Below are 13,457 nucleotides of genomic sequence, written 5' to 3'. Positions count from 1 at the left end.
ATGATTTTAGATTTATGATTGGTTGAGTTGTGACTTGAGAAAATGAGAAATAGAAGCAAAGGGAAAGGTGAAAAGCTGGTGGTGATCATATTGTGGTGGGCTAGCCGGCCATTGGAGGAGAGATTGGGTGGTTGGTGGTGGTTGCCGACAATGAAAGATTGGTAAAGACCATGACATGATTAAGAGGAAAAGGATTTGGGGATCAGGGTTTCACACCATAGAGTAAAAAAATGTAAAATAAAAGAGAGATAATGTTAAAAATATTAATAATAAATATTTATTTTATTTTTATTATTAAAATACATTCAGTTTTTTCGATAAGTTCGGATATTAAAACCAATTATCAAATATCGATCGATTAAACCATTAAAATAAAAAATTAAACTGATCATAATCACAATCGATTAAATCGATCCAAATTAATTGAATATAATCGGTTCATATCGATTTGATCGATTATAATTGAATATTAATCAGTCGTGTTTGAATAGATATTTGAAAGAGAGATCTTATTTTAGTTTACTTGTTTTTAAAAGTCTAAAATCAATTTATTTGTTTGGATTAAAAAAAAAAAAAAAAGGGACAGAGAATTTCAATAGAAAGAATTTTAAGATGGAATTTGAACAATTTTTTTTCAAAATTCATTCAAATCTTTTTCTCACTTTATTTCAACTCTAACATATATCATTTTATTTAACTCTAACGTATATTTTTTTTTTTTTTTTATATTATTAATAATATCCATATATTTTTATAAATATAATTATACCCATATTGCATATATATATATGTAATTTTATTTTTAATATCATTTTTTTATTTTATAATTATTTTTATTTCATTAAATTCCAATATACTAATTTTTTCTAAGAAATATTTATCGAGACAAGGATCAAATTTATCACTCTACTAGATCGGGGTTCCATATTTACCATTCTATTTTTTTATACAATTTTACCATCTTACTATATTTTTTTATGTAATTTTAGTCATATGTGAATGAAATAAAATATTCTATCTAAACTAAAGAATATTTCATTAAGAATTTTAATTATTTTTTAATTTTTATTATATAAAAAGAAAAATACTTTATTTCAAATTCAAAAATTCGGGGAGAATAAGATTATTTTTAAATGAAAAAATGGCATTGTTGATATTTTTGGAAAAAAGTAAATATTAATATTTTATTTTGATTTTTGTTATCCTTATTTAGGATGAAATAAAATTTTTTATTCTTATATAATAAAAATTAAAAAATAATTAAAATTTTTAATGAAATATTCTTTAGTTTAAATAAAACATTTTATTTTTATTTATAAGCAACTAAAATTGTATAAAAAAAAGTTGTAGGATGGTAAAATTATATAAAAAAGTAGTGTTATATGGAGCCCTCAATCTAGTAGATTTAAAAGAAGACTAAAAAATCAATTGCGATTTGATTAAGGGAGATTAAATACTACAAAATATAGCATTAGAAATTGTCTTGGTTTTTAATGCAGAATAATGGCACCTCTCGTGATTCGTGAAAATCATCTTATAATGCTCGTTCATACAATAGCAGAAAAAAAAATCGAAATTAGAAATTTACAAAAACGCCCTTTCTTAGGCCTAAAACCCTAAACCCCCAGAAAATTTCTGACTCCGTTCGGCTGGATGTTATTTTTCTTTTAATTTCTCTGCGTCTTCGATCCTCGAATTCTCTTCTCCGAACCACCTAATCATCATTAGCTGACGGTAAAGTTTATTAGTAAAGCCATCTTCTCTTCTTCTTCTTCTTTTTTAATTTTTGAAATAGCAGGAATAATTGATTAATGTAGTACAATCAGTTTCTTCACTTAATTTTAATGATCAATCTTAGCTGGTTTTATCTGAGAAACGACTAAAAGACTTGATTTTGTAATTGTTTGTTTGTTTGATAAAGTTGGTAGTGAAAGAATGTCGGTTTCTGAGGAACAAATCACGAAGCTATTCAAAGCGCGTAGAACCGTAGTGCAAATGCTGAGGGATAGGGGATATTCCGTCGATGATTCGGATATTAAAATGACAAGGCACGAATTCATTGAGAAATACGGTGACAATGTCCATCTCAAAAGGGATGATCTTTTAATCCATTGCAGCAAAGGAGATACTCCAACTGATCAGGTACATGTCTCTCCCCCCCCCCCCCTTTTTTTTATACATTTTATGCTTATTATTAGTTCTTAGTTGCAAGGTGTGAGTCAATAGCTAGTGATATAAAGGTTCATTGCCGATTAATGCCTAGTTTTGTTCTTACTAATTCGATTCTATTTGTAGAAACTTTAGCTTCCTAGGGCTCTGTTTGATTGGCGCTTATGCTGTTTTGCTTTTTTGCTATTTGTCATTTGTTTTTGGTTCATTTTTTCATTTTGCATTTTTACTTTTTCACTTTGCATTGAAAAAAAGCAAAAAACAAATAGCAAAAGTGCAAATCATTAATAAAAAACTTGAGGAATATGCTGGTTTTCATTTTGTCTTTCCAGTATGGTTGGAATTATGCAGTTTATCCGATCATATAATCTTCATAAAATTTATTCTTTTTTGGATAATTGAATTTATATTCCAAAATCCAAAGAAAGTTGGAAACCTGCTATAGAGTTCTGCAAGCTGGAAAAAAGCTGAATCAGCAGCTATCTTAGAAAGCTAACTTAAACTCCAACTTATACAAAGATCATTGGAAAGTATAACAGAAATGAAATACTACTAGCATGAACATTGGTCACAAGAGAAAAATAAATGATCATGATCCTCTTCCTCCTCCTGACAAAGTAAGCAGGTAGTGGATGCAACTGTTTTTTCCATTAGAGTAAAATTTGGGGGTTTCCCTAGAAATTACACCAATAAACTCGAGTTCCAGGAACTTATACCTTCATCATGACTATCTGAGGAGATCTGATTACCTTCCTTCTGCCTGAAACAGGGGTTAATAGTCCAGAGTAGTAGCATTTGCTGATTTACCAAATAATTGTTTCCAATTTTGACAAAACGCAGCGTTTCCTTTAGGAACAGTATTCTGATATGGCTAGCCACAGATTGGATGACACACTGCTGTAGTAATGCTCACCTTTTTCTCAGTAGCTATGTCACCTATGTGCCCTAGGTCACACGTACACACCATCAATCACCATAGAAGCAGTACTTGAAGAAGATGGAATGTTCAAGACCATCACCAACTTTGCCGTTGAATCAAATTTGCCTAACCTGTCCTCCAGGTATCTAACAACTGAATGCTTTTTAGTAGAAATACAGCCACCTAAACCATTAGATTGTTTCTACCCATTTATAGATGAAGCTGACTTCCCCATTGATTCAAAAGAGAATGAAATAAAGAAAAAGGAGAATAAGAAAAGAAAACTGATAAAAATGGTCAAATTCAAGCCAAAATGATCAACAATGGTGAAGAGAATGGGGGGAGAGAACACCCATGTTAGACCTGCTAACATGAGCTGAGAGAGAAAGCTATCATGCGCCCTCCACTATTCCATAACATTTAAAATTTACTTTCATTGCTACCATGAATACATAAAATTCATCATTGTCTTAATGATTGATTGATGCTTCAGTGATTCCACTGCTCAAATATGTATACTTTCTTGTCGTTGCTCTCACGTGTCTTAAACCTGATATGTTTGTATGAAAATAATTTTACATGTATAATCCAAAGCTTCCTATTGAAAAAAGGACAGCTTGTTTTGTTTTTAGAATCTTTGTTAACTGAAATGGTAGTAGAAATTTGAAGCTTTAGGAACAATTTTTGAACTTCACATTTTAAGTTCACTGAGTGCTTGGTTTGTACTTTGGTTGACTGGAGAAATTTTCTCCTTGCCTCTTGACAAGGTATGTGTATAACCTCATAATTTGTAAAGATGTTGCTTCACTAGCAGTTTACTAAGGTAATTTCATTCAATATCTTGGGGCTCTTGGAAAGCTAGAGACCTTTCAAAATTGGTCACGAGGGCTGATAAATTGAAAAGAATTGCTTTCTCAAATTTTGGGTTTTAAAATATCTTTATGTAGATGACGGAGAAGAACAATTAAGTGGCGAGTGAAAAAAAAATGAAATGACTAAAAGGCTACATTAATAGATTTATATCATCACATTTGAAACATTGCAAAATGCTGTGAATGATTGGACAGTATGTTTGTAACAATTGATTGAGAATCTAAGGATGCTATTATTATCACTTAGATCAATTTTAAAGTAGGGAAGTCAATTAGCTGTCTTTCTGATACAGTTAATATTAGTAAACTTACTTTGCTGCGGCTACAAGTGGTTTGTAGCACGAATTTATTTGGTCATTCATCCCTTGTTAAAAACTTACCTTGCTCTCTACCATATATAATGTAATTATTCACATGTGCTTTTCTAGTTGCTTAGCCCTTAGTGTTGGGATCATGGTTTCAAGTAGCGCTCCCTTAGCAGAATAGTGGCTACTATTTAGCAGTAGCGGCACCCTCCACCATTGCTATTTACTGCAATAGGGGTGTGCAAGGTGATTTACAGGTGTAATGGCTTTTAGCGGCCATAAATAGTGGTGTAGAGGAAAATAACGTTTGTAACGGGACTCTAAAGCCACTATTGCCTTTTTTATTTTCAGTTCCATACCAAAACAAACAAAAATCCACTCCATATCCAGTCAATTCAATCAAAATTAAACAGATTTAAGTCATCATCAATATAAAAAGATAGAATGGATTCAAGGTAATAAACAAATATTCACTAAAAATTACCATTTTTCTTCACATGTTTTAATATTAGCTGGGGATGGTCGTGAGAGAGAGCTCTGTTATGGCTTCCATAGGTGTTGGCTTTACTCTTGAAAGATATAGATAAGCGAGACTTTATAGTTGAAAATTTTGAGGATGAGATTGTGATGATATGAAAGGAGCACGAGGGTGGTTTGGTTCGGTCAGGTCATGGTGGTTCTGTTGGGGAAGAAAAGTGGAAATAACCAGGGGAAAAACAGAGATGCGTGGGAAAAGGGCATATGGAAGGTTGCTCATCTGTGACACGAAATCAAAAGTGGTTTTTGGCTTTTATTATTTAGGTGAAAATCTGAAGAGAGAAAGACAAATGGATGGTGGAAAATTGGTATTTTAATAATTTTTTTTGGTAATTTATATGAAAATTAAAAGGTAATTGAGTTGTTAATTATTTTAAGAGTTTAAGAAAGCAAATATGGGAAAATGGGAAAATTTGAAAGGCTGTCATTTGTGGTTTTTTTAAAAGTTAAAATTAATTTTTTATTTTCTCTTTCCTTGGATAAAAATTTTGAGAGGGAAAGGCACATGATTTGTAGGAAATGGAAATTTGAGAAATTTTTTTGAATTATTTGAGAGGGAAATATACACAATAAAGAATGAATTTTATTTTCATAATTTAGTATATGTTTTATTCTCATTAAAAAAAAAATCTTAAATGATTAAAATTTAGTATTATTTATGTTATTTTAATTGTTTTTATATTTTTGGTGTTTGATTTAAGTTAGATTGACAAGAATCTTGTTAATTAATATATTAAAACTTTCGGCTATTATTTTTCTAATTAATTTAAAATTAATGAGGTTAATTTTATATACTTAAAAAAATATAATTTCACATATAATACTATTTTTTTAATCTCATGTATTTAAATTTATCATGATCACAAAATTCATGGATATGCATATTGAACAAGTTTAAATATGTATATTGCCAAGTTATGTTATAAAAAATAATAATTTATTTTATCATATAAGTAAAGGAATTAAAATGTCATGAATTATTTTAGATAGCATAAAATAAGAGTTTTCATGGATAAAATTATTATTTTCCCAAATTTGGTGAGTTGTGCAAAAATAAAAAAATTCACAACCTTGGTGAGTGCAATAATTGCTATTTCATCCGTTATGTCCGCAACTGCAATAAATGCTATGCAATCAAAAACTTGACCGCAACTGCAATTTAAATCCCTATCCCAAGTTGGGATCCCTCATTTTATGTTTTCAAAGACAAGATTATAAGCATCTCAAATAGCAGTCTATGCAGCTATTTCAGAATCACCAGTTTATAAATCAGAAGCCTATCTTTAGATTTTGGGAAAGGTTTAGAAATCTTTTGAACAAATATGCTGAAGCGTGCACCCTCTCGTTGTAACAATTGCTTAAGTAGTTGTGCCAAAATTTGTCTTGAATGTTTTCATTTTTCTTTGTTTCCAACTAGCACCATTGTTCTATTTTGCATCTTCTGTCAACTTTTACTGTGAAGCATCCAAAACAATCAAGTGAAAATTGGTCATGTTGTATCCTGACTTGAATATTAGAATTATAGAGTAATGCCTTTTCCCTTTTTTATCCGTTACAAATAATTTTATAGCCAACCATGTGCTGATGTTTCTTCTTCTTTTTCTTTCCTGTTCTTAATAATGATGTACTGATGGTTTATCTGTCTCTAGATTTATGTCTTCTTTCCTGCAGAACAAAAGGTTGGTGTTCCTATGGTAAGAAACTGTGCAAAGCGTATGAAAGCTGATAATGTTTTTAATGCAATTTTGGTTGTTCAAAAAGCTTTGACAGCCCCTGCAAAAGCAGCGATAGGTGAAATTAATTCGTATTTTTCCATGGAAGTTTTTGAGGTGAACATGATTTTTTTCTTCCTTCATTCATGAGCATTTTTAAAAGTTGGAAATCCTATGCATTGCTTTTGTTTTGTCATATAAAACTTGGCTGTGTTTAGAATCTATATTGGCAATACCATATTTTATTAAATGTTTCTGTTCACTAGAGCATGATGGCTGAATCGTGTGATTATGATTGTCTCTAACAAGTATTTAAATGAATGATGTTATTCAAAAAAATTGTCAAAGTTTACTGATAGTTATTCTAGTCAAGACTCAAGGTAGGCTTATCCCTAAAATAAATATTCTGTCTGCAGTGCAAGGAACAAAGTTGAAACTTAGAGATAGTTATTCTATTTGTCATTTTGTTATAGGAATATCATACACTCAAGTACTGTAAGTCTTTTGAATTAGCCAATATTTGTGATGATCTACTACTTTTATATTTTTATTAAATGCTCAGAGTTGTTTTCATTTTTTAGGCAACTTGTACGTGTGTGTCACAAGATTTGGACAACTTTATTCAAATGCTAACTTTTTTAACGTCAGCTGGAATCACAAAATATTAGAAAGTAATAGAACTCAGACAACTTACAATTTAAATCTAGGCAAGTACTAGGAAAAAATTCTCAAATCAGGAGAAAAGTAAATCACCATGCATAATAATGGTAACAATATTTAGGGTAACCATTAAAGATTTCCATGAAACTCTTCTAGAGCCCTCCCATTTATTGTTTAATGTTTTGGTTCATATTTCAAATTCACTTGTTTCATGCTGCATTGCTGTTGGCCATATATCATTAAGAACTATTAACATGTGATGTAACATTCATAATAGAGTTCTGAATCCATGAATCTGGACAGAAATTATGGATATATCCTTCCAATTGTTGGAAAGATTAAATCTCTAAATAATATTAGCATAAGTTGTTGCATTTAAGCATAGAGTTTAGCTGAATTAGCTGTGTGCTTTCAAAGGACATTCTAATATAACCAGTTGCATACAAACATATATTTAGCTGAATTAGTCATGCCCTTTCAAGGGAGATTCTAACACTTAACAACAGTCTTGCAGTTCATTTCAGAGAAATGGAATTCAGTCCAGAATTCAAACCTAGAAATGTCTATGAATTTTTTTTTTTTTTATATATTTCATACCAAAACGCATCCATATCATAGGCTGTTTAATTTATGAATTTTGTTTATGGAATTTTTTTGTATTAATGGTAAGAGGGTTTTCTTAATTACATAACAATTTTTGGGGAGACAAAACTGCTTTCTTAACAATTTTAGTTGTATTTTCTATGATTTTTGCAAGAGCTGTCAAGGATGACAAATGATGGTTATGTAATGTCTATGCAGGAGTCAGAGTTGTTGACCAATATAACAGAACATATGTTTGTCCCAAAGCATACAGTACTGAAAGATCAAGAAAAGAAGGAATTACTGGAAAAATACAGGGTAAAAGAAACACAGGTTAGTGATTGATTGGCAACTCAATAATGGAAGTTTTAGATCTAAATTCATGTTAAATGGTCTGTGCCGGTGCCTTTGGCTTTGATGAAACTAGTTTATTGTGGTTATTTCTTCGGTAAATTGATACATATGTTGTTGCTAACACTTAAGATATGAATAGTTTCTATCCACCTGGTTCCTCCACCTGAATGAAAAGTAGGCAAAAAGGGAAAAAAAGAAGACAAAACAAAAAGAAAAGAACAAAACAAAAAATGGAAGAGTACCAATCTTGAGGTTGTTGCAAACTTCACTTTTAACATGCATTCTAAAACTTGAATTTTGGGCTTTAAAATGGAGCTGGTGGGACTAATGATAATTCTTCAAATGACTTTTACTTGCTTTGTCTTATTCAGCTTAAGTTGTGTAGAGATCATTTAGTGCAAAAGAATATGATTTAATTTACCAAAGCTCCCAAATATGAAAAGCTTTTAGGTACAAGTGAGACATTCTCAAGCTATTTCTTGTCTTCTAGAGAATAGTGATTGTTACTGTTAAGCAATAGGAAATATATTATAATTACATAAATATCCAACTTGAATCAAAGGAAATAATTTAAATTCTAAGAAGCTCCTTGAAACCAAGTTCAACTAAATTACTTATTTACTTGTATCCCCTCAAGGTTTTCTGAATTAGAAAACACACAACAAAGAAGGTTTAAGCGTACAATTGAATTACTTATTAACTTGTATCCCCTCAAGGTTTTCTAAATTAGAAAACACACAACAAAGAAGGTCAAATTGTACAATTGATTGCTCAATTGTCACAAACTTGTGGGTTTTAGCTCCTCTAAATTAATTTGGCCAAATAGAGTCCCTATACTTTTATGAATGGTTATGTAGTTCAATCACTAACAGAGTTAAAATCTGCTGTCATTTTCGCTGATGTGGCTTATAATCATGTTGACATTGCATTGATCCCAATGACCGGGCATTTTCTGAATCTCTCCAAAATTAAAACTGGTGAGGTGAATTTTTTTTACCACATGGCCTCTAACGTGGGGTTGTTTGGGCAGCCAGCATGGCATCTTTTTCCCTCTAATTTTCATTTCTTTCACTATCAAAACACAAATCCATCTAAGCCCCATGCACCAAAACAAGTCAGCAGCTCAGAAACCCAAAATCAGTAGCTGCACTACCCCAAGTTCATCATCACAGTGCTGCCACTAGACTCGAAAAAATTCAATCCAGAGAAAGACCTCCAATTCCATATCCTTCTTTAAGGAGGAGATTCAATCGATTTGAGGGGATTAAAAAAACTTCAGGTCAATGCACTGCGAAAAAAAGAACAATTAATAACAAAAAAAATGACAGCAAAAAATATTAAACCTCCTCCCACCATCACTACAGCTTATCATCACCAAACCCTTATTCCCTCCACGTTCCTGTAGCTGCAAAGGAAAAGGGAAGATTGCTTTTATCTCCCTGTAGCTGCAGCTAACCGAATTCATCATGTTTTGGCATCTAGAAATTTGATACTTAACACCACATGAGCTATAATTTGATCCTTTACAATCCACATAAATCCTCATAGATAGCTTTATTTTGCAATTATTTTAGTGAAAACTTCACCAGTACAGGAATAAGGTCTGCTGCTTAGGTTTTTTTTGGTGTAGGGGGTAGTCATAGTTGGATTGATATTTTGAGTTGTGGAACAGTTTTCAACCATAATCTAGGGTGTATTTACTTCGGAAAACATAAAGGTGCAAGTTTTTATAAACATATAGGTGTATTGATATTTGTAAAACCAATAATATATACGATTATGTCTTCTTCATCTTCAGCTTCTTGGCTTAGTGGCTAAGAGACTTAGAAAAACATGTAAGGTGGAAGTTCAAACGAACCCTACCATCCCCATTCCCTATCCCGTATCTAGTGGGTCAAAAAAATATGATTATAGGGAGAGAGCACTGAACATGATTTTTTAAGTAGTTTCTCTTCCTTTAGTTAAGAAAATGTGAGAGAGAGAGGTCTATATCTTTATGAACATATAGGTGTATGCGCAGATTTTTTTTTTGCCACTGGTGTATAGATAGTTTGACAACAAACATATTCACAATCATAGCAAAAATAACGTTGAAAATGGTTTTTGAAGTGGTGTTTTGGTGTGGTTTAAAAAAAATTAGACACAAACACACAGGGTATCTATTATCCAATTTTAAAGTAGTTTATCTCTTCTTAGTCTCCAAATAATATGTGAATTTATTTCGTTTGAAAGAATATTGAAAGGAATTTTGAATGGATGTATGATTATCAGAGACATGCTCTGTTGTCCCATGCTCTTAATTTGCCTAGCCTCTTACCTTTTTACTTTCCAGAGTCTTCTCCACTCAATGCTTTTATTAAAACTCTTCTCCTTTATCTTCTTCGTGAGATTCTTTTTTGTTTTCTCTCAACTATTTTTCTCCTTTCTTACTTTTTGTAATTTTTTCTTGTCTCCATTTCACACATCAATTGGTATGTCACTTTCAGAAATCAAGATTATTTATGTTTTCTTCTGAACCTAGTTCCAATCAGAAATCAAGATTGTGTATGTGTTCTTCTGAACCTAGTTCCAAAGGTTTAAATTCCTTGTTAACCAAAATGAAGTGGTTGTGTTTGCATGGAACACCAAGGTCTTAATCATCACTCAGCAGAGTAATACTTTCAATTTTTATTAGATATATCTTTTAAGAGAATTTTGATTCTTCATTTATGTTTGAAACAGTTGAAAGATATTTTAACTAGACCTTTTCATTTCTCTTACCGCATGGGTCTAATGGGGTATGGAAAATACTTTGGATAGCAGTCAAAATCTTGAGTTTTACATCTCGAATAAATTGTTTTAAGTTCACCTTGAGATATGTCATACTGACATATCAATTTATTGATCAGCTCAGTGATGGAGAGTCATATTTGCATCACATAACATAATACATGTTTCACTTTATAAGATTAGGCAATTGCTTTGCTTTGCTCTGTTAGTAATGAATATTTTAATGCTTGTTCATTCTTTTGAACTACAGTTACCTCGTATTCTGGTTACTGATCCAGTTGCTAGATATTACGGTATGAAGCGTGGACAAGTTGTGAAGATTACTCGACAAAGTGTGACTGCTGATACATATGATACATACCGATATGCTGTATGAGTCTCTTGGAATATATGAACGCATGACACAGTTCAATCCGCTGGCAGGCTTAAAGCATTTGAAATCCTTGATCTTATGTTTGAGCTTGTGATCTAATGTTTTTATTTGAACTTGAATTTGAAAGTTCCATCAAGTTGATGGTAGCTGCTATTCAAATACTTGCTAAAATCTTCATTCTCTTTCTCTACCATTAATTCCTAGAATATATTTTGTATACAGGATTGCCGGTCAAACTCCAAATTCCGAGTTATATGGTGCCAGATTTCTCTCTTCGACTGAGAAGAAATAAAAAAAAAGGGTTGTAACTATAATTCCGTTAATCCGGACTCTAGATATTAGTTGACACATGATGGATGGCAAACATATGGATGCTTAAGTATTTATTATGTTTTTTTAAATAGAAGAAGAAACTACATTACTTAAAAGCAGCTTTGTCTAGTTCAACAAGTACAGTTATGACATCCGGACAATCCTCTACCCCTTTTTGCTAGCACTACTTGCCTCATGGTGCACATGATTGCATGTCCAAAACTCGAAAGTTGAATTTCATCGGAGTACAAACAGGAGACAAGTTTTTGTCCAGCCGCAAAATCTGTTGTAAGATCCCCACTGCATCCCTTTCAACCTCAATCCTGTGGAAACCCAGTTCAGCCGCAAGAGCCTCGATAGAGGCCAGACCTCGACAGCCTTCTATTTGTTTGCACATGGAACCCATCACATCTCTATCATGGTTTCTAGCCACCGCACCTCTTCCCCCAAGACCCTCTCTTATGTCAAGAGCACCATCAAAATTCAGCTTGATGGGATCTTCTGCAGGTACCTCCCACTTTGCTTGTTGCCTTGAAGCGGTCTTTCCCGGGGGCAAACTTGGCTGTATTCTGGTATTTTTACTGTTTGTTGTTTACTACCGCTTTGTTTCTGCTGTTCCATATTGCCCATGCCATTGTTACGATCCTATCCAACTTTGCTGTGTCCAATTTTATAACTACTGAGGACATCCACTCTCCTGCATTCTGTCAATGCTGCCTCTCTACAACTTCATTCAGCATGGCTTCTTTCCAAACTACTGGCGCGTGCCGGCATGCTGTAATTACGCATGAAGGACCGTTTCATCCCCTTGCTTACATCTCGGGCATAGTGCAGAATCCAGCAACTTCCTTTCCTTCAAAGTAGCATACACCGGGAGAATCCCATGGCTCAATCTCCATGCGAAGACACGTATTTTGGTCTCCCATAGTTTACCCCAGCACTCCAGTACTCCATGTTCTTTACCCGCGTCACTCGTAGTTGTATGAACTGCATGAGTTGCTTGCTCCTTTGCTAGTGAAATTCGATAGCCGCTTTTGACATTGTGTTTATCATCTTTGGCGTGGTGCCATATCATCTCATCTTGAGAGTCAACACTGTTGAGTGGTAAAGACATGTTATCCGCCACCGTTTCCCTCTGGAAAGAGCTTTCCAATTTGTCCACATTCCGCTGGTTAGTGCTTGCAGTATATATTATTTATTTGTTTGAAATTTTTTGTTCAATTTTAAAATATTATATTATATTTAAAAAATAAAAAGAAAACTTATTAAAAATAGAAAATTTTAAATTTGATTTATTTTACATTATAATATTTGATAAATTTTATTGAAAATAGATATTATATTCAATTTTTTTTTAAATAAAAATAAAAATAGAAAATTTTGAAAATTATTTATTTAAATGATAACACTAGACAAAATACAAAAATATAGTATATCTAAAAATAAAAAACAAAAACTACAAAACTATATTTATTTTTAAACAACAAAATTTGATAAAATATATTTAATATATATTATATTTTTTAAAATAAAAAAATTATTCAAAAATAAAATTTTGAAATTTATTAATTTTAAATTATATTATTTGATGAAAAATATTAAATACATAATATATTTAAAAATAAATTTATTAAATACCTAAAATTTTAAACTTTATTTATTTTAAAAAATAATATTTTAAAAAATACATTAAAAATATATAATATATTTGAAAAATAAAAAACTTGTTAAATATTGAAAATTTTAAACTTATTTATTTAAATTATAATATTTGATAAATATATTAAAAATCTATATTCTATTTAAAAATTCAAAAAAATATTTTAAAATAAAACATTTTGAAATTTATTTATTTTGAATTATAACATTTAATAAAATATATTAAACTTTTCT

General features: G+C 31.4%; 1 protein-coding gene across 2 annotated transcripts; it reads left to right on the top strand.

Moving 5' to 3' along the window:
- The first annotated feature begins 1,522 nt into the window (after nt 1–1,522).
- On the top strand, nt 1,523–11,429 carry LOC111285044 (DNA-directed RNA polymerases II and IV subunit 5A-like). 2 transcript variants are annotated; one of them, XM_089762255.1, is made up of 5 exons: nt 1,523–1,747; nt 1,922–2,142; nt 6,452–6,631; nt 7,976–8,089; nt 11,130–11,429. In XM_089762255.1, the coding sequence occupies exons 2-5, from the start codon at nt 1,936–1,938 to the stop codon at nt 11,253–11,255; spliced, it is 627 nt and encodes a 208-aa protein (XP_089618381.1). In that variant the 5' UTR covers nt 1,523–1,747; nt 1,922–1,935; the 3' UTR covers nt 11,256–11,429. The 2 variants fall into 2 exon arrangements, with proteins under 2 accessions (XP_089618381.1, XP_022729998.1); XM_022874263.2 differs by having other exon boundaries at nt 1,528–1,734.
- Nucleotides 11,430–13,457: the final 2,028 nt, after the last annotated feature.

This window comes from Durio zibethinus, chromosome 6 (genome assembly GCF_047325235.1).
Source record: "Durio zibethinus cultivar Kanyao isolate XHJ-2024 chromosome 6, ASM4732523v1, whole genome shotgun sequence".
NCBI lineage: Eukaryota > Viridiplantae > Streptophyta > Magnoliopsida > Malvales > Malvaceae > Durio > Durio zibethinus.
The sequence above is the reverse complement of the archived record's forward strand: the minus strand, read 5'-3'. Positions and strand labels throughout refer to the sequence as shown.

Bases quoted from the DNA above. Each gene is read 5' to 3' on its own strand.
- LOC111285044 (XM_089762255.1), top strand. From the start codon at position 1,936: ATGTCGGTTTCTGAGGAACAAATCACGAAGCTATTCAAAGCGCGTAGA. The intron at 6,632-7,975 runs GTGAACATGATT...ATGTCTATGCAG, and splicing joins TTTCCATGGAAGTTTTTGAG to GAGTCAGAGTTGTTGACCAA. The intron at 8,090-11,129 runs GTTAGTGATTGA...TTTGAACTACAG, and splicing joins ACAGGGTAAAAGAAACACAG to TTACCTCGTATTCTGGTTAC.